Consider the following 22,447-nt stretch of genomic DNA (forward strand, 5'->3'; position numbering starts at 1 on the left):
AAATTCAGTCCTAAAAGCTTGGAAGTTTTAATTTCCTTCTGTATTTTTTCCCTTCAGACTCTGTTTTAGAGTTGGCAAAATAGAAAGGTCTTAAAGACATAGAAAAGTTTCCTTTTGGTATAATGCTACTGAGTTTCTTTCAAAATAGTTTGAATATTAAATTTCAGCCTATCTTTTATTATTGCTAATCTTTCATAATTTTTTGGTGGATGGTGTTAGTTTTCCTTCAAATATTTTTAATTATCATTTACTTTTTCATTAATCAGACATATATTCAGACTCCTCTAAGCCAGGCTTTCTCTTGGTAGAAAGAAAAAAGTAGATTAAGGGACAAATATACAGCAGACTTTTGAAAAATTAATAAGTAACTAAGAATTTAGCTAATATTTAATAAATTACTTATATGTTTTACATTTAAAACCAGGGCTTCTTGACTGTTTTGGTGTCTGTGAAATGGACCTTGTGAGCATCTGGTGAAGTATATAGACCTCTTTTCTGAATAATGATTTTTAAATGCGTAAAATAATTATAAGTTTACGAACTTATCCAAATCCTAAAAATCCCCACAGATTTTTATATAGTATTATATGTGATTATTTTTTATTAATGCCTTAATTAAAAAGAACCAGCATGGATCTAATAATCAGAATTTCAAAGTACAATGAGTATAAATGCTATTTTGGAATATTTGCAACAGCAATAATATTATAAGAAGATATCTATGATTTCTGTTTGTGACATACGTGCTAATGCCATTCTAGTCTGCTGCCTATATTCATAACAAAAGGAAATATAAATTTCAATTGGAGGCTAGAAAAATAAAGCTGTAAATTGTTTGTCTGAGATGTGAATTCTCAGTTAAGAATACCTGTTCTAAATGTTTTTATATAGATGATACATATTAAATAAAATGTTAAAAGTAAATTTAGAATAAACTATAGTAAAATATGTTTAGATGAAATTTAAAAATTAATTTTGATCAACATTTAAAATTAATTTTAATCAATTAGAAATGAAGCCATGGAGAACAAGATGGCAGTGGAGTAGGTGGACATGGAGTACACTTCTCTCCATGGATACATCAGAAATACACCTTCAGACACAGAAGTGCATGCAGAACCCCTGCTGAGAGTGGACAGGAGTACCTGACCAGTGGAAAAGAATATATAGAACCAGGCAAAATTAAGTAGGAGGAAGGAACTAGGGGGAAAAACAGAAGTGTTAGTAGGACTGGACCTACCTTCAGCAAGTGGGGGAACTGAAGCAAAGGTCTGATCCCACATTGGGGAAATTGTCTGAGTCGGAGGAGAAACATTTAAGGCTGAGAGTGAAACAGCTGATCCATGGCAGCCTAAATGGAATGAGAATCAGATAATCCTCGTTGCAGCCATACATACCCTGGACAGGAACGCCAGTCTCCCGGAAGGCGCAGTGGCTGGGGGCTGGAGTTTAGGGATTGTGGAGCAATCCCAGGTGGGGACTGCTGTTGACTGCGGAGAGATGGATTGAGGGGATGTGAGGGATGAGACTGTGGTGGGAAATGCTGGTGGAGGAAGGCCAGGCAGCCATGGAAGCAAGGCGATACTGCTGAGTCATGCTTAGGGGGTGGGGCCATTACCTAGGACTCTCTCTCCCCACACACCAGCATTGGCATCTGAACAATAGTGAGGCTGGCCCATCAAATGCCTGACACCCTGCACTACAGAGTAGGACCCCAGCCAGGGGGCCCCTCTATATTCCTGATGCCACAAACAACAGAGAAGGACCCCAGGCAAGGGAGCCCTCTACGTACCTGAATGGGTGGAGCTACAGAGAAAGACTGACCAAAGAGGCCTTCTGATCATCAACAGAGTCTTGAAAAAAGACTCTGATAGGACCATAACTCCTGCAGCGAGGCAGTCCATGTCCCTGCACACTTAGTACCACCAGGGTCCCCACAAGCCAAGCAGCTGTGCCACCTTCACACTTAACTCTCACTGGGGCAGAGCTGCCATAGGGAAAAAAAGTCTTAGTCTATGCACACAGGGTCGCTTAGGTAGTGTCCAACTCTTTATGATCCTGTAGACTGTGGCCTGCCAGGCTTCTCTGTCAGGGGGTTCTCCAGGCAAGAATACTGGAGTGTATTACCCAATAGTGGTTGCCATACCCTTCTGCTGCTACTAAGTCGCTTTAGTCGTGTCCAACTCTGTGAGACCCCATAGACAGCAGCCCACCAGGCTCCCCCATCCCTGGGATTCTCCAGGCAAGAATACTGGAGTGGGTTGCCATTTCCTTCTCCAATGCATGAAAGTGAAAAGTGAAAGTGAAGTCGCTCAGTCGTATCCAACTCTTAGCGATCCCATGGACTGCAGCCTACCAGGCTCTTCCATCCATGGGATTTTCCAGGCAAGAGTCCTTGAGTGGGGTGCCATCTTCTTCTCTGTAAATCTTATCTACCTCTATTTAAATTTGCATATCTATTCTTTTTCTTTTCTTTCTCTCCTTTCCTTTCAACATGTTTGTTAGTTTTATTTTCATTGCTTTATTCCCCAGTTGGCATCTTGCTTTAGTTTAGTTTTCCAATTTGTCCTTTAATTAGTTTTATTCTGGTAGATATAATTTTTGGTTTCCTTTGTTCACCAGGTCAATCTATTGTACTTCATTTTTCTTGGACTGTTTTGATTTTGCTTATGGTTGTATAGGTATATGTGTATATTCAGTCACACTTTCTTCTGTTATAAACCTCTGTCTCTATGTTGGGCTTTTGCAGTTCTGTGGAGTTTTCATTTTTTTCCTCTTTTTTCTTTCTTCCTTTTTTTAAAAAAAAATAATTCTAATGTTTATTTTTTTAACCTGTTATATTTTTGTTACATTTATTCCTTTGTTTGCCTTTCCTACTGTTCTTTTCCACTTGCAGTTAATCTTTAATGTATAGAAATCTTCATCTACCTCTATTTAACTTGTCTATTAGCATATCTATTCTTTCTCTCTTTTCTTTATTTCTTTTCCTCTCAACATATTTGTTAGTTTTGTATTAATTGCTATATTCCCCACTTGGCACCTTGCTTTAGTTTTGTTTTCCAGTTTGTGCTTAAGTTAATTTTGTTCTTAACTGGTAAATTTAATTTTTTATTTCCTTTGTTCACTGGGTCAATCTACTATATTTTTGTTGGACTGTTTTCACTTTGCTCGTGGGTGTATATGTATATGTGTATATTCGATGATTTTAATTATTATTTGCCTGATTTTGTAACTGCCATTTGTCTGGGGTTCATCTTTGCTTTCTCATTTTTGGATATTTGTTTTAATCTCAATGCCATAACAAGCCACGCGTGGAATCTTCGTTCCTGAACAGAGATCAAGCCCTGAGCCTTTGGAGTGGGAGCACTGACTCCAAGACCCTAGACTACCAGAGAACTAACCCTAGGGGGTATCAAATAGTGAGAACTCACAGAAAGGAAACCACTTGAATATAAGACCCGGCATCACCAACCACCAGTAGCACCCTGTGCAAGACGCCTCATCTAAACAACAAACAAAACAAAAATACAAACCCAATCAGCAGAAGACAGGATCACAACCTCACTCAGCCTTGCCAATCAGAGGAAAAACAAACAAACAAATAAAAACTCAGCACAAATCTCACCCTATACAAGCTCACACAAACCATTGGACCAACCTTCAGTTCAGTTCAGTTCAGTCGCTCAATCGTGTCCGACTCTTTGAGACCCCATGAATCGCAGCATGCCAGGCCTCCCTGTCCATCACCAACTCCTGGTCACCCAGACTCACGTCCATCGAGTCAGTGATGCCATCCAGCCATCTCATCCTCTGTTGTCCCCTTCTCCACCTGCCCGCAATCCCTCCCAACATCAGAGTCTTTTCCAATGAGTCAACTCTTTGCATGAGGTGGCCAAAGTATTGGAGTTTCAGCTTCAGCATCATTCCTTCGAAAGAAATCCCAGGGCTGATCTCCTTCAGAATGGACTAGTTGGATCTCCTTGCAGTCCAAGGGACTCTCAAGAGTCTTCTCCAACACCACAGTTCAAAAGCATCAATTCTTCTGCACTCAGCCTTCTTCACAGTCCAACTCTCACATTCATACATGACCACAGGAAAAACCATAGCCTTGACTAGACGGACGTTTGTTGGTAAAGTAACGTCTCTGCTTTTGAATATGCTATCTAGGTTGGTTATAACTTTCCTTCCAAGGAGTAAGCATCTTTTAATTTCATGGCTGCAGTCACCATCTGCTGTGATTTTGGAGCCCCCAAAAAATAAAGTCTGACACTGTTTCTACTGTTTGCCCATCTATTTCCCATGAAGTGATGGGACCGGATGCCATGATCTTCGTTTTCTGAATGTTTAGCTTTAAGCCAACTTTTTCACTCTCCACTTTCACTTTTATCAAGAGGCTTTTGAGTTCCTCTTCACTTTCTGCCATCAGGGTGGTGTCATCTGCATAGCTGAGGTTATTGATATTTCTCCCAGCAATTTTGATTCCAGCTTGTGTTTCATCCAGTCCAGCGTTTCTCATGATGTATTTTGCATAGAAGTTAAATAAGCAGGGTGACAATATACAGCCTTGACGTACTCCTTTTCCTATTTGGAACCAGTCTGTTTTCCATGTCTAGTTCTAACTGTTGCTTCCTGACCTGCGTACAGATTTCTCAGGAGGCAGTCAGGTGGTCTGGTATTCCCATCTTTGGAAGAATTTTCCACAGTTTATTGTGATCCACACAGTCAAAGGCTTTGGCATAGTCAATGAAGCAGAAATAGATGTTTTTCTGGAACTCTCTTGCTTTTTCCATGATCCAGCAGATGTTGGCAATTTGATCTCTGGTTCCTCTGGCTTTTCTAAAACCAGCTTGAACATCTGGAAGTTCGCGGTTCACGTATTGCTGAAGCCTGGCTTGGAGAATTTTGAGCATTACTTTACTAGCATGTGAGATGAGTGCAATTGTGCGGTAGTTTGAGCATTCTTTGGCATTGCCTTTCTTTGGGTTTGGAATGAAAACTGACCCTTTCCAGTCCTGTGGCCACTGCTGAGTTTTCCAAATTTGCTGGCATATTGAGTGCAACACTTTCACAGCATCATCTTTCAGGATTTGAAATAGCTCAACTGTGATTCCATCACCTCCACTAGCTTTGTTCGTAGTGATGCTTTCTAAGGCCCACTTGACTTCACATTCCAGGATGTCTGGCTCTAGGTCAGTGATCACACCATCGTGATTATCTGGGTCGTGAAGATCTTTTTCGTACCGTTCTTCTGTCTATTCTTGCCGTCTCTTCTTAATGTCTTCTGCTTCTTTTAGGTCCATACCATTTCTGTCCTTTATCGATCCCGTCTTTGCATGAAATGTTCCCTTGGTATCTCTAATTTTCTTGAAGAGATCTCTAGTCTTTCCCATTCTGTTGTTTTTCTCTATTTCTTTGCATTGATCGCTGAAGAAGGCTTTCTTATCTCTTCTTGCTATTTTTGGAACTCTGCATTCAGATGCTTATGTCTTTCTTTTTCTCCTTTGCTTTTCACTTCTCTTCTTTTCACAGCTATTTGTAAGGCCTCCCCAGACAGCCATCTTGCTTTTTTGCATTCTTTTCCATGGGGATGGTCTTGATCCCTGTCTCCTGTACAATGTCACGAACCTCATTCCATAGTTCATCAGGCACTCTATCTATCAGATCTAGTCCCTTAAATATATTTCTCACTTCCACTGTATAATCAAAAGGAATTTGATTTAGGTCATACCTGAGTGGTCTAGTGGTTTTCCCTACTTTCTTCAATTTCAGTCTGAATTTGGCAATAAGGAGTTCATGATCTGAGCCACAGTCAGCTCCTGGCCTTGTTTTTGCTGACTGTATAGAGCTTCTCCATCTTTGGCTGCAAAGAACATAATCAATCTGATTTTGGTGTTGACCATCTGGTGATGTCCATGTATAGAATCTTTTCCTGTGTTGTTGGAAGAGGGTGTTTGTTATGACCAGTGCATTTTCTTGGCAAAACTCTATTAGTCTTTGCCCTGCTTCATTCCGTATTCCAAGGCCAAATTTGCCTGTTACTCCAGGTGTTTCTTGACTTTCCACTTTTGCATTCTAGTCCCCTATAATGAAAAGCACATCTTTTTTGGGTTTTAGTTCTAAAAGGTCTTGTAGGTCTTCATAGAGCTTCTCCATCTTTGGAGAAGACGAGCTTCTTCAGCATTACTGGTTAGGGCATAGACTTGGATTACTGTGATATTGAATGGTTTGCCTTGGAAACGAACAGAGATCATTCTTTCGTTTTTGAGATTGCATCCAAGTACTGCATTTCAGACTCTTTTGTTGACCATGATGGCTACTCCATTTCTTCTGAGGGATTCCTGCCTGTAGTAGTAGATATAATGGTCATCTGAGTTAAATTCACCCATTCCAGTCCATTTTAGTTCGCTGATTCCTAGAGTGTCGACATTCACTCTTGCCATCTCTTGTTTGACCACTTCCAATTTGCCTTGATTCATGGACCTGACATTCCAGGTTCCTATGCAATATTGCTCTTTACAGCATCGGACCTTGCTTCTATCACCAGTCACATCCACAGCTGGGTATTGTTTTTGCTTTGGCTCCATCCCTTCATTCTTTCTGGAGTTATTTCTCCACTGATCTCCAGTAGCATATTGGACCCCTACTGACCTGGGGAGTTCCTCTTTCAGTATCCTATCATTTTGCCTTTTCATACTGTTCATGGGGTTCTCAAGGCAAGAACATTGAAGTGGTTTGCCATTCCCTTCTCCAGTGGAAACCACATTCTGTCAGAATGTGGTCCATGGGACCAACCTTAGGAGGGCAGAAACCAAAGGAAGAAAGAATTCAACTTTTCTTCAAACCTGGGAAAAGGAGACCTCAAACACAATAACTTAAAAAAAAATAATAATGAGGCAGAGAAATACTGAAGGAACAAACTAGAAACAGAAAAGCCCAAATAAATGAAGAGGAAATAGGCAAACTACCTGAAGAAGAATTCAGAATAATGATAATAAAGATGATAATAAAACTTGAAAACAAAATGGAGAAAATGCAGGTATCACTTAACAAAGATCTAGAAGAATTAAAGAATAAACATACAGAGACAAACAACACAGTTACTGAAATTAAAAATACTCTAGAAGGAATCAGTAGCAGAATATCTGAAGCAGAAGAACGAATCAGTGAGCTGGAAGATAGAATGGTGGAAATAACTTCTGAAGAGCAGAATAAAGTAAAAAGAATGAAAAGAGCTGAGGACAGTCTCAGAGATCTCAGGAACCATCTCAAAGACACCAAAATTTGAATTATAGGGGTCCCAGAAGAAGAAGAAGAAAAGAAAAAGAAAGGGTATGAGAAAATTTTTGAAGAGATTATAGTTCAAAATTTCCCCATCAGGGAAACAGAAATAGTCAATCAAATCCAAGAGGCACAAAGAGTCCCATACAGGATAAACCCAAGGAGAAACACACCAAGATACATACTAATCAAACTAACAAAGACTAAACACAAAGAAAGAATATTAAAAAGCAGCAAGGGGGAAGCAACAAGTAACATACAAGGGAAACTTCGTATGCTTAACAGCTGATCTTTCAGCAGTAACTCTGCAGGCCAGAAGGGAATGACAGGATATATTCGAAGTTCTGAAAGGGAAAAATGTACAATCGAGATTATTGTATCCGACAAGGACATCATTTAAAATTGATGAAGAAATAAAAAGCATTTCAGACAAGCAAAAGTTGACAGAATTCAATACCATCAAACCAGCTTTACAACAAATGTTAAAGGGACTTATATAGTCAAGAAATACAAGACAAGAAAAAAGATCTACAAAACAAACCCAAAACAATTAAGACAATGGCAATAGGAACATATATATCAATAATTACTTTCAATGTAAATGGATTAAATGCTCCAACCAAAAGACACAGACTTGCTGACTGTATACAAAAACAAGACCCATATATATGGTGTCTACAAGAAACCCACTTCAGACCTCAAGACACACATAGACTGAAAAGTGAGAGGAAAGAAAAATATATTCCATGTAAATGGGAAGCAAAAGAAAGCTGGAGTGGCAATCCTCATATCAGAGAAAATAGACCTTAAAATAAAGAAGATTACAAGAAATAAGGAAGAACACTACATGATGATCAAGGGATCAGTCTAAGAGGAAGACATAACAATTGTCAATATCTATGCATCCAACATAGGAACACCTCAATACATAAGACAAACACTAACAGACATAAAAGGAGAAATTGAAAGTAACACAGTAATAGTAGGAGACTTTACACCCCATTCACACCAATGGACAGATCATCCAAACAGAAAATTAATAAGGAAACACAAGTCTTAAATGATACACTAGGTGAGATGGATCTTATTGATATCTTCAGGACATTCCATCCAAATGCCTAAAAATACACCTTCTTCTCAACTGCCTATGAAACATTCTCCAGGATAGACCATATCTTGGGTCATAAATCAAACCTCAGTAAATTTAAGAAAATTCAGATCATATCAAGCATCTTCTCCAACCACAACGCTATGAGACTAGATATCAATTTCAAGAGAAAAAAGAACTGTAAGAAACACATGGAGATTAAACAAAACATTTCTAAATAACCAACAGGTTACTGAAACCTGTAAAAGGGAAATAAAAAAATTTCTAGAAACAAATGACAATGAAAACATGACAACTCAAAACCTATGGGATGCAGCAAAAGCAGATCTAAGAGGGAAGTTTATAGGATCCTCAATCCTACCTCAAGAAAGAAGAAAAACATCGAATAGACAACCTAACTTTACACCTAAAACAACTGGAAAAAGAATAACAAAGAAACCCCAAAATTAGTAGAAGGAAAGATCATAAAGATCTGAGCAGAAATAAATGACAGAAACAGTAGTAAAGATTAATAAAACCAAAGCTGGTTCTTTGAGAAGATAAACAAAATTGACAAACCTTTAGCCAGACTCATCAAGAAAAAAAGAGAGAAGAATCAAATCAACAAAATTAGAAATGAAAAAGGAGAGTTTACAACAGACAGTGCAGAAATACAAAGGATTATAAGAGACTGTTATGAACAACTATATGGCAGTAAAATGGATAACCTGGAAGAAGTGGACAGATTCTTAGAAAAGTTCAATCTTCCAAGACTGAACCAGGAAGAAATAGAAATTATGAACATCCAATTACAAGCACTGAAATTGAAGCTGTGATCAAAAATATCCCAAAAAACCAAAGCTCAGGACCAGATGGCTTCACAGGAGAATTCTATCAAACATTTAGAGAAGAGCTAATGCCTATCCTTCTTGAAATTCTTTCAAAAAAATTGTAGAGGAAGAACACTTCCAAACTCATTCTATGAGGCCACCATCACCCTAATACCAAAACCAGACAAAGACAACATGAAAAAGAAAACTACAGGCCAATATCACTGATGAACATAGATGCAAAAGTCCTCAACAAAATTTTAGCAAACAGATTTCAGTAACACATCAAAAAGCTCATACACCATGATCAAGTTGGATTTATTCCAGGGATGCAAAGATTCTTCAATATATGCAAATCAATCAATGTGATACACTATATTAACAAATTGAAAGAATAAAAACCATATGATCATCTCAATAGATGCAGAAAAAGCCTTTGACAACTTTCAACACACATTTATGATTAAAACGCTTCAAAAAAAGGGCATAGAAGGAACCTTCTTCAACATAGTAAAGGCCATATATGATAAGCCTACAGCAAACATTATTCTCAGTGGTGAAAAACTGAAAGCATTCCCCCTAAGATCAGTAATAAGACAAGGGAGTCCACTTTTGCCACTATTACTCAACATAGTTCTGGAAGTGCTAGCTACAGCAATCAGAGAAGAAAAAGAAATTAAAGGAATCCAGATCAGAAAAGAATTAAAGCTCTCACTGTTTGCAGATTACGTGATACGGTTCATAGAAAACCCTAAAGATAGTATCAGAAAATTACTAGAGCTAACCAGTGAATTAGCAAAGTTGCAGGATACAAACTCAACACACAGAAATCATTTGCATTTCTATATACTAACAATGAGAAATCATACAGAGAAATTAAGGAATCAATCCCATTCACCATTGCAACAGAAAGAATTACATATCTAGGAATAAACTTACCTAAGGATACAAAAGAACTGTGCACAGAAAATTATAAGACACTAATGAAAGAAATCAAAGACGACATAAACAGATGGAGAGATAGTCCATGTTCCCAGGTAGGAAGAATCAATATTGTGAAAATGACTATACTACAAAACACAATCTACAGACTTAATGTGAGTCCTATCAAATTGTCATTGGCATTTTTCACAGAACTAGAACAAAAAATTTCACAATTCATATGAAAACACAGAAGACCCCAAATAGCCAAAGCAGTCTTAAGAAAGAAGAATGGAGCTGGAGGAATCAACCTTCCTGACTTCAGATTATACTACAAAGCTACAGTCATCAAGACAGTATGGTACTGGCACAAAAACAGAAATATAGACCAGTGGAATAAGATAGAAAGCCCAGAAATAAACCCATGCACCTATGGGTACCTTATTTTTGACAAAGGAGGCACAAATATACAATGGGCAAAGACAGCCTCTTCAATAAATGGTGCTGGGAAAACTGGACAGCTACATGTAAAAGAATGAAATTAGAACACTTACTAACACCATACACAAAGAGAAACTCAAAATGGATTAAAGACCTAAATGTAAGACCAGAAACTATAAAACTCTTAGAGGAAAGCATAGGCAGAACACTCAATGACATAAATCAAAGCAAGATCTTCTATGACCTACCTTCTACAGTAATGGAAATAAAAACAAAAGTAAAAAAGTGGGACCTGATTAAACTTAAATGCTTTTGCACAACAAAGGAAACTATAATCAAGGTGAAAAGACAATGCTCAGAATGGGAGGAAATAATAGCAAATGAAACAATTGACAAAGGATTAATTTCCAAAATACACAAGCAGCTCATACAACTCAATACCAGATAAACAACCCAATCAAAAAGTGAGAAAAAGAACCAAACAGACATTTCTCCAAAGAAGACATACAGATGGCTAATAAACACATGAAAAGATGCTCAACATCACTCATTACTAGAGAAATGCAAATAAAAACCACAGTGAGATGTCACCTCACACTGGTCAGAATGGCCATCATCAAAAAGGCTACAAAGAATAAATTCTGGAGAGTGTGTGGAGAAAAGGGAATGCCCTTGCACTGTTGGTGGGAATGTAAATTGATATAGCCACTATGGAAGACTGTATGAATATTCCTTAAAAAACTAGGAATAAAACCACCATATGACTCAGCAATCCCATTCCTAGGCATATACCTTGAGGAAACCAAAATTGAAAGAAACCTATGTATCCCATTGTTCAATTCAGCACTATTTACAACAGCTAGAACATGGAAACAACCTAGATGTCCATCAACAGATGAATGGATAAAGAAGTTCTGGTACACAATGGAATATTACTCAGCCATAAAAAGGAGTGCACTGAGTCAGTTCTAATGAGGTGGATGAACCTATAACCTATTATACAGAATGAAGTGAGTCAGAAAGAAAGATAAATAGTGTATTCTAGTACATATATACAGAATCTAGAAAATTGGTACTGAAGAATTTATTTACAGGGCAACAGTGGAGAAACAGACAAGAGAACAAACTAAGGACATGGAGAGAGGGGAGGAGAGGGTGATATGTATGGAAAGAGTAACATGGAAACTAAAATTACTGTATTTAAAATGATAGCCAATGGGAATTTGCTGTCTGGCTCAGGAAACTCATACAGGGCTCTGTATCAACCTAGAGGGGTGGGATGGGGAGGGAGATGGGAGGGAGTTTCAAAAAGGAGAGGATATATGTATACCTATGGTTGATTTATGTTGAGGTTTGACAGAAAACAGCAAAATTCTGTAAGGCAATTATCCTTCAATAAAAAATAAATTAAAAAAGAAAAGAAGCCACAACTTTAACTGTAATAATTTTCTGTCCTAGGAGACAATATTGAGTAAAGACTGGATTGGGAGTCCAACTGACTGCATTCAAATCTTGTCTTCACTATGTAGCTTCATGATTTGGGGAATCATTAAATTAACTAAGCCCTATTTTTCATCTTTGTAGTACATATAAAATAGATGCAACTTCATAAAGCTGCTATGATGATTAAATGAGATAATATATGTTGACATGCTTGGTATAGTACATGACAACTAGAAAGTACCCAGTGAATTCTGACTTTGTTTTTTCTCTACTACCATGCAGGTTCCAGGCATTATGCCACACATTCAGTTCAGTTCAAGAAAATAAAGTCTGTCACTGTTTCCATTGTTTCCCCATCTATTTGCTGTGAAGTGTTGGGACTGGATGCAATGATCTTAATTTTTTGAATGTTGAGTTTCAAGCCACACATTAGGGATGCCAAAATGATGGTGTCCTCAAGTCACTCTAGTGGGGAAGATAAACATATAAAAAATTAACATATCTACAGTGTGATAGGCACCATCATAAAAGGTGTTCAAGATACTTCAATACAGAGAAGAGGGAGTGATCAATTCTGGCCAGAGAATGTAGGGTGGGCTGTGGGCAGAGGTGACAGACTTTCAAAGAGAAGTTGATACAATAATATGTATCATCTATCTATCCACATACACACACACACACACACACACACATATGAAGGTCAGACTGATGGAGGGGATGAAGAGCAGCAATGAGGATTTTTTTGGAGAGAGTTGGCATAATGCTATAGTTTTCTCTTCTCCCCTTTCCATTCAAGTCAAATATGATATTGTGATTTATAGTAAGAAATATATATTTGGTCTTTGTCCTTGGTTCCTGGTGCAGAGTTCAGTTCAGTCGCTCAGTTGTGTCCAACTCTTTGCGACCCCATGAATCGCAGCACGCCAGGCCTCCCTGTCTATCACCAACTCCGGAAGTTCACCCCAACTCATGTCCATAGAGTTGGTGATGCCATCCAGCCATCTCATCCTCTGTCGTCCCCTTCTCTTCCTGCCCCCAATCCCTCCCAGCATCAGAGTCTTTTCCAATGAGCCAACTCTTCTCATGAGGTGGCCAAAGTATTGGAGTTTCAGCTTTAGCATCAGTCCTTCCAGAGAACAACCAGGACTGATCTCCTTTAGGATGGACTGGTTGGATCTCCTTGCAGTCCAAGGGACTCTGAAGAGTCTTCTCCAACACCACCAGTTCAAAAGCATCAATTCTTCGGCACTCAGATTTCTTCACAGTCCAACTCTCACATCCATACATGACTACTGGAAAAACCATAGCCTTGACTAGACGGACCTTTGTTGGCAAAGTAATGTCTCTGCTTTTGAATATGCTATCTAGGTTGGTCATAACTTTCCTTCCAAGGAGTAAGTGTCTTTTAATTTCATGGCTGCAGTCACCATCTGCAGTGATTTTGGAGCCCCCCAAAATAAAGTCTGACACTGTTTCCACTGTTTCCCCATCTATGTCCCATGAAGTGGTGGGACCGGATGCCATGATCTTCATTTTCTGAATGTTGAGCTTTAAGCCAACTTTTTCACTCTCCTCTTTCACTTTCATCAAGAGGCTTTTTAGTTCCTCTTCACTTTCTGCCATAAGGGTGGTGTCATCTGCATAGCTGAGGTTATTGATATTTCTCCGTGTAATCTTGATTCCAGCTTGTGCTTCATCCAGCTCAGCGTTTCCCATGATGTACTCTGCATAGAAGTTAAATAAGCAGGGTGGCAGTATACAGCCTTGACATATTCCTTTTCCTATTTGGAACCAGTCTGTTGTTCCATGTCCAGTTCTAAATGTTGCTTCCTGACCTGCATACAGGTTTCTCAAGAGGCAGTCAGGTGGTCTGGTATTCCCATCTCTTTCAGAATTTTCCACAGTTTATTGTGATCCACACAGTCAAAGGCTTTGGCATAGTCAATAAAGCAGAAATAGATGTTTTTCTGGAACTCTCTTGCTTTTTCCATGATCCAGGGAATATTGGCAATTTGATCTCTGGTTCCTCTGCCTTTTCTAAAACCAGCTTGAACATCTGGAAGTTCGCGGTTCACGTATTGCTGAAGCCTGGCTTGGCGAATTTTGAGCATTACTTTACTAGCATGTGAGATGAGTGCAATTGTGCGGTAGTTTGAGCATTCTTTGGCATTGCCTTTCTTTGGGCTTGGAATGAAAACTGACCTTTTCCAGTCCTGTGGCCACTGCTGAGTTTTCCAAATTTGCTGGCATATTGAGTGCAGCACTTTCCCGGCATCATCTTTCAGGATTTGGAATAGCTCAACTGGAATTCCATCACCTCCACTAGCTTTGTTCGTAGTGATGCTTTCTAAGGCCCACTTGACTTCACATTCCAGGAAGTCTGGCTCTAGGTGAGTGATCCCACCATCATGAGCTTTTGCTGCTAAGTCACTTCAGTCGTGACTCTGTGTGACCCCATAGAAGGCAGCCCATCAGGCTCCCCCATCCCTGGGATTCTCCAGGCAAGAACACTGGAGCGGGTTGCCATTTCCTTCTCCAATGCATGAACGTGAAAAGTGAAAGTGAAGTCGCTCAGTCATGTCCGATTCTTCGAGACCCCATGGACTGCAGCCTACCAGGCTCCTCCATCCATGGGATTTTCCAGGCAAGAGTACTGGAATGGGGTGCTATTGCCTTCTAAATCCTTGGAATTTCCTAAGCAAGGAGAACAACAAAGGTGTCTCCTGTTATGTAAATAAGGTGACTTCTGGCCCTCACCTGAAGTTAAGTGCAGGTTGCCATGGGAACCAGCAAAGTAAGAGTAGGAACTTAGTCCCACCCTCAACCTTCAGGGAAGGGAGCGGGCTAGGAAATTGAATCAGTCACCAATGACCAGTGATTTAGTTAGTCATACCAATGTAATGAAGCCTCCCCCCAAATCCAAAAAACAGGGTGCAGAGAGCTCCTGGATTGGCGAACATTGGAGATTCGGGAAGAGTAGCGCGCATGGTGAGAGCATGAAAGCTCCAGTGCCCTTTCCTGTACCTTGCCTTCTGCCTCTCTTCCACTGGCCTCTTCCTAGGCTATATTCTTTTATAATAAACTGATGTTCTAGTAAGTAAAATGTTTTCTGAGTTCTGTGAGCTATTCTAGCAATCTAACTGAACTCAAGGAGAGCATATAATCTCTGATTTATAGCCAGTTTGGTCAGAAGAACAGGTAATAACCTGGACTTGTGACTGGTGAGTGGGGGGCAGTCTTGTAGGGCTGAACCCTTAACCGTGATATCCAATGCTATCTCTGGGTAGATAGTGTCAGAATTGAGCTGAATTATAGGATGCCCAGCTGGTATCCTGAGAATTGCTTGTTGATCTGGGCTCTCCCCTGCTCCCCAACTCCCACAGAGGAACTGAGTGCAGAACACCTTTATCAAGTGAGAAGGGTTTAGAATTCTCTCAGAGAGCTTCACATGTCACCCAGGGATTTGGAGGACCTGGTGAGTAGTGCTCAGTTTCTAGCCTAGAAATATCTGCAGGTTAGAGGCATTCTGGAGCTTTATATGGTAGCAGAGCCTGTGAAGCAGCTTGTGCTTCCAGGATTTAGAGGGCACCAAACATGCTGTTTTCCATGGACAAGAATGAACACTGGAAAGATTAACTGAGGATGGGCTGATTTCAAAGGACTCTGCCCAAGACGTATGAGGGCAAGGGTAAGATGACCTAAATAATCAGGATACAATCTGCTCTTAGCAATAATGCAGTCTAAGGGGGCCTTTGAGGAACCTACAAAAATTCCCTATGACCAACATTTAGGCATCAACCACCCAGAGGGCTTTGACAGAAATTATGAGGTGAGCAGTCAAATAAGATGCTACTTCCCACCCCCTCCCCCTTAACTCTCCTCCAACCCTCAATCCTAACAAGGAAAGGAGCTGCCTAGTGAACCCAGGAGGAAGAGAGGAGTTATTAAGGTGAAGGAATAGTAAACAGCTGACCCTACCTCCAATTCCTCTAGAATTCCATGGTGGGCTTACCCCCAAAACACTCCTTTTCTGGCAGACACTATTTGTTGAATAGTACTTCCAGCTTCCTGTGAAAAGAAACATTTCAACTCTTTTTCCCAACTTGAGCCATGGGCCAAATTTCAAGAAGTATACTAATTAGTCATAGAATAGTGGCAAAAAAGTAAACAAGCCCTCTGTCTTAAAGATCCTTACTCTTAAGTCCTTATTTTCTTTATTATTATCTTTTAATGTTACTTGATTTTAGCCCCCTCCTGGCAAAGACTCAGATAGGACTGAGCAAGGAACACTTTCACTTTTGACTGTTTAGAAAATGATCCTTCTGAAATATCCTGAGCCTCCCTACTTAAAGCAATCTATACATCATGGTATAGAAAGAGATTTAATTAACAGAGGAAACAGCGTCATAAGCCTAATTAACAGAGGAAACAGTGACATAAGCCAACTGAACACTGGAAACTCGAAATCATGCAACCCCGGGAAAGACCCTACAAGTTCAGAAAGTTTTCCAGTTTCTGCCCTAAGCTCCCCTTCTTTTCCCCAGACTGGTGACTCAGAATCCTCAGCTATGTGCTTGGCTCACTCAACAACTAGAAACTTTGTGCATACACTTGACCCTCTGGGAGAAGCCCTTTTGCAAGTTTCTTATCAGGCTGCTCATCCTGCAGCTGGGGGTGGGACTTATGAGGAACATAGGAAAATGTTTACCACCACCAGGAGCAGCTGCTGCTGCTGCTAAGTCGCTTCAGTCGTATCCAACTCTGTGCGACCCCATAGACGGCAGCCCAGCAGGCTCTCCGTCCCTGGGATTCTCCAGGCAAGAACACTGGAGTGGGTTGCCATTTCCTTCTCCAATGCATGCAAGTTAAAAGTGAAAGTGAAGTTGCTCAGTCATGTCCGACTCCTAGCAACCCCACGGACTGCAGCCTACCACGTCCCTCCGTCCATAGGATTTTCCAGGCAAGAGTACTGGAGTGGGTTGCCGTTGCCTTCTCCCACCAGGAGCAGAAAGGAGCCCAAATCCAATTTCTTTCCTCTGAGCTTCTTCCCTGGGAGAAAATGTTCCTTCATCTAGATTAAAGACCACAGGGAACAAAGAAAGTCACAAAGATATTGAACTTAATTTCCAGTGCCACTTTTACATAAGAACTAGTAACTGGTAGCTAAATTATCTCATTCTTGCTGCTAATAAACAGTGAAGGTGCCAAAACACCAAAGAGGCACAGAAGAAACATGGAAGAAACTAAGGGTTTAGATCATTTGTGAAAATGGGTATTCAGTCTTTGAATAATTAAGGATATCCAACTTGTAGAATATTAAAGAAATCCCTAATCTACATTTATGTTAGAGTATGTCATTACTAACCCAGGTCATTAAAGTTTTAACATGATATCTATGAGCAACTCTACTGAAGAATTTCACTTATTGGCTGGATTATATATCAAAATAAGGGAAATGCTGAATTATAGAATACTATACATTGAATATTTAATAAATTAATCCCCATGTTGACAGTAGGAGTTCCAGAAATAATGTCTGCTGCATGATAGGACTTAATCAATACTAGTTAATAATGGCTTGAGAGCAGGTCAATGCCTGATATGTTTGCAATCCAAATTAGAAGCACTGAAGAATCATATTCAAGATTAAATTCCTCTAAAAAGACTGTTGGTAGTTATGAATAGCTAAAGGAAAGGCAAGAAGATTGAAGCTTTCATTAGCATTACTCCTTTAAATATGAACTTATTCAAATAAATTTTGGCCCAGATTTCTAGGTCATACTATTTTCCTTTTATATTTTTCATGTAACTGAATTGTACCAAAATGTCTTGAGGGCTCAGCAGTAGTTTTTGACTCTAAAATCCATACCACTTCTCAGGAGGAAGAAGAAGAAGAAGAGGAAACAGGGAGAGGAAAGGTGGGAAGAGAGAAAGAAGAGGGAAGAAGGAAAGAAAATAAAGAGTGGTGATGGAAGAGGAAGGGATAAGGGGAGAAAAAGTGGGCAAAAGGAAACGAAGGAGAGAAGGGAGAGAGAACAGGAGATACATAGCGGGGACAGCGGGAGCAGGGAGGACCAGACACCTCTCATTCATTGTGATCCTAAATTTTTTATACAAAATATTTGAAAGAGAGCCCCTAGATATGTATATGGTGGGTGATGGGAGGTCCTCATTTCTGGAGAACTAAAAAAATTCTATGCAATCCTTAATTAGGACATAAATATTTGTTTCAAACTTTTAAGTATTATACAAGTTCAGTACAAGTTTTTAAATAGATTTAAACTAGACTCATCATGAAGATAGTACAAACTAATGTTCTTGTGTAATTAAAATTTTTTTCTCTCAAATAATTGCATGACACGTGGTAGAAGAACTAGGAGAGGATAAGTTGATGGTGACTTTGGAAGGTGCTGAGTAGGGGCTTTTCCAAGAATTGAGCAGACTGTTAAGAAAGAAAGGAAAGGAGATGGTAAGGAGGTTAACCTCCGTGGTTATTTACGTCTGGCTGGATTACATCTGTTTTAGGTTTACTGTTCTGGTCAGGTCTCCTTGGCAACCTGTTTATGGATCTGATAAAGCTAATAAAGAAATACACTGGAGTAGGCTGAGATGAAGGGATTCCCACTTCGCAAGTTGGTCTGCCTGTACTTATCTTACAGAGAAGTACTGATTCAGCCAGCTGAGCTGTAATTTTCTCACTCCAAGGATATTATGTTGAAAAGAGATTACTATAATAGAAGGTCTTGCATTAAGCCCTACACGTCATTGGTTTGATGAAGATTGAGGAAAACAGGAATAACTCAAGTATGTCAAAGATCAGTGATTTCATAGTTATAAAAAATAAAGCTTATTAAATGATCTTGAAAAGATTCCATATGAATACAAAACCATTGTTATCATTGGTAACAATATATAAAAATATCTGCCAACATTTTTCTGACTCAAGCTATTAAATTTCATATTAAAATATGATGAAAAGATATTTATTAAATACACCTTATAGACAAAGCTTGAAAAATAGTGAAGTATACTTAGGAAACTCTACAAAAACAACAAGCAGTTTAGAGTATTTTTTCTAAAATGATAAGAACAAAGTTAGTATGTAGTTATAACATTAGTAATTGAAATTTAATTGAGGACTGAGCATGTGTTAGGCACCGTTCCTTCTGCTTTCAATAAAGTTACCATCTTATGTAATTCTCACAAAACCCCCTCTGCAATAAATACTGTTCTATTACTGTAACTATTATTCTGTTCTGTAAGGATGGAATTAGCAACAGAAAATTCTATGAAATGTACTGCTGTATACAAAGAGAATAGATTATGTCTGAACTTGAGGGTATCAGAGAGTTAATCTCATACATCTCGACTTGGGAAAGTATTTAGTAGACACAAGACAATAAAGTTTATCAAGTTGATATGAAGGGGAAGAGTGTAACAAAAAAGCAAATTCTTAGACTTCAAAATGCTGTCTGTTTGGCTTAAGGAACTCTAAAATAATGAATTATGCTTGTTTTGTTTGCTTTTGTAGTATATTGCTAGTTGGTGTGTTAAAGAGCTTTTAAATCTCTGCAGCACAAGAAAAAAGACTTGGCTCTGGGCAGCTTCCATCTCTCAGTCAAATTGGCTAGAGAGACCTGACATGTTGGATGTACATATATTATGTTGCCACCTCTTAAAGCATAAGTAAAACAAATACACTTTAAACATAAGTAAAATAAAATAAACCAAATGGTAATATGATAATAGTATTTTTGGAGCAACAGCAATGTGCTATGCTTTGATTGGACAGAATTGAGATTAGCATGGATCTTGTTTACACTTCTAATTTTCTTTTCATTCCTTCAAGAAGTAAAGGGCTAAAATAGCAATCAGTGCTCTCCTAGCACTAGGCAGGTGACAGTGGGCTGTTTTTTTGGTTCTAAGAAACGTGGTTTAACCGTGACTGTCAGTAAAATAGGGGCCTACACCTGCCACAGGTGCCCACACTGGGCACTGCAGGCCACAGAAAAGCACTTAGTAGTTGTGTATATTCAAATTTGTGAAATCTAATCCAGAACACTATTAGGCATACCATGATAAATCTTTTGCGAACTAGAAAATCGATTTGTAATGCGAAATATCTCTTGTGTTTTTAAGCTTGTGTAATGTGGTCTTCTTACAATAAGAAACTTCTGGAATTTATTGAAGCCTAAGGCTCTTTCTCAGAAAAGTTGTATGGAAAAGACATATTTTATGGTTTGAGGGGTGTTCTCTAGCTCCCTTTTAGTCAAATTTATGTAACTTGTAAGCAGAAGGTGTGGTGGCAACAGATGATTAATGGTAAAGAGAAACTTCCCCAAGGACAGCCAGAACAGACCAGCCCGGGGTTCAGGTCCACTTAGGCCTTAACTGACCCAGCGCTCCTGCTTAACTCCGTGCACTCTAAGGGGTAGGCTGTTAGGAGGGTGAAACTACATATCCCAGGATGCAGTTGTCCCTCCCAAGCTGTAGGTAGTCTGCTCACTCCTCTCACTGCACTCTGGGGAGTGTAGTTTATTCCTAATCAGTAATTGCGTACACTGTCTAGGAAACCAGGACTGTTAAGTTTGAGGGATCGGCCTCTCTATTGGCCCCGCCCTTCCATTGACTCCGCCCCTCCATTGACCTTGCTCCAGGTTGCTTAGGAGATGAGAGACGCGGAATCTTGGACTGTGTCAACACAGAGAACAGGATAGGTTCAGAGAGAAATCCTTCGAGGTCTGAGTCAGGAGGGCCGCCATGGATAGCTCTGACAGTTCCTGCCAGGAATGGTGCAGCCATGGACAATACTGGTTGGAACTCGGACCCACGGACTTAATGGAGCGCAAAGGCTCCCTAACCCTCCGCTCCCATCACAAGAAATACTCGAAGCCAGTATTGGTGTATTCCTGGTGAGCGAGCTCTCTTCGGATTCTTAGGTGCTGGGAGATGGAGAAGAAGGGAAGGGATGGGGGACGGGGGAGGAAAGGAGAGTAAGAGACAGAGGACGAGGGTGAAGAGCATGAAATAAACAGGAAAGAATAAGAAAAGAGGAAAAGAGCAGATAAAGAAAAACATCATTCAAGAGAGAGTAATCAGGAGGAAAAACAAAGGGAAACAGATCTTCAAAGGAGAAATGGAGAGTGTAGGACTGAAAGTTTGGGCAGGGCAGACGAGAGATAGAAGAGGACTCCAAGAACAGCTCCCTAGTACACACGGAGACCTGCTGCCACCAGACCCTGTCGGCCAGAGGTCACAGATCACCCACACAGAGAGTGGAGGTGGAGGGTATCTGCAGAGGCCAGGGAATCGTGGCAGAGTCTGTTAGGGGACCAAGGCACAGGAGGAGATGTCTGTTCAGAGGATGGCCTCAGGATTGCCATTTCTTGGGGGCAGTGAAACACAATGAATGATTTGAAAGAGGTCCCTAAAATTCCCTGTGTCCCCCACTGGGTAAACCAGCAAACATAGTTTATTTGACATGCACTGTGTTTACATTTTTTCTTTTAAAATAATTGACGACATTTAAAACCAGGAGATTTCACATGGAAATAGAGGATTGTGTCTTCTTTTGAAAAGCTGAAAGCCTTGGCAACAAAGAATTTTATTTTTTTCTGGCAACTATGAATGTACTGGAGAGTTGAACACTGGCTACTGTTTAAGATGAGTCTACCCCTTTCTCTGGTAATTTTGACTTCTTGCCTGACCTCAGCAAACATTTACTTCCCTGCATTAAGTTTTGGGCTTGGAATTCACTTAGAGATTCTGCTATTTATTAAATATGACAGTGCCCAGTAGCAAAAACATGACACATATAATTGGGAGAAAAAATGAGGCCTTTTTAGAGCATTTAGAATTCTGTCCTTTGGGTCAATTTTCCTGGCTGTATTGTTGAGAATTATTGTTTTTGGATTATTTAGAATATTCTGGGTAAGAGGAAGATCTGAAATGAAATTTCATATCTTGTCCTCTTTATACTTTCACTTTTGAAAGAAAATAATTTTGACTCTAGCCCAGGGCTAAATTCTCCTTGATCCCTTCATTAATGTAATGTATGTGACTCCTGTTGTTTCTGTCTTGCAAATTTTCTATTGTCTACTCCCTTTCCCATGAGCCCTCTCCCTTAGTTTTACTTCTTATCCCTAAAACCAACTCTTTGCCTACTTTGAACTCACTATGACAGGTTATATTAATTTGAAATCAAAACCTGCACTGGGAAGTAGAAAAATCCTCTTTAGCCTCATAAGAGGGGTTACCCCACAGGCCTCAAGCAAAATACTTAACTCTTCCATGATTTTGTTACTCCATAAGGATTTAGGTCATAATGTAAGTCACTGCCAGAAATTGTTAAGGAGAAAGACATTTTTCAAGTGGACAGTGCTTCTGCTCCCTTCTGTACCTCTTTTGCTTTCAAGATTTTCCTTGTGGTCATCACAGACATCAGTAA

General features: G+C 39.5%; 1 protein-coding gene across 4 annotated transcripts in view; it reads left to right on the top strand.

The window, feature by feature from the left end:
- C8H9orf135 (chromosome 8 C9orf135 homolog) overlaps nt 1-22,447 on the top strand; it is a 161,034-nt gene that overhangs the window by 36,116 nt on the left and 102,471 nt on the right. Inside the window, exon 1 of one of the 4 annotated variants that reach the window (XM_027549435.1) lies at nt 20,594-20,912. The exons of 2 other annotated variants lie outside the window; for them this stretch is intronic. In XM_027549435.1, the coding sequence (XP_027405236.1) occupies nt 20,761-20,912 (152 nt within the window). In that variant the 5' untranslated portion in view covers nt 20,594-20,760. Of the gene's footprint in view, nt 1-20,593; nt 20,913-22,447 lie in introns of those variants that run through there. One more of the 4 variants, XM_027549436.1, reaches the window with a different exon arrangement.

This window comes from Bos indicus x Bos taurus, chromosome 8 (genome assembly GCF_003369695.1).
Source record: "Bos indicus x Bos taurus breed Angus x Brahman F1 hybrid chromosome 8, Bos_hybrid_MaternalHap_v2.0, whole genome shotgun sequence".
Taxonomy (NCBI): Eukaryota; Metazoa; Chordata; class Mammalia; order Artiodactyla; family Bovidae; genus Bos; species Bos indicus x Bos taurus.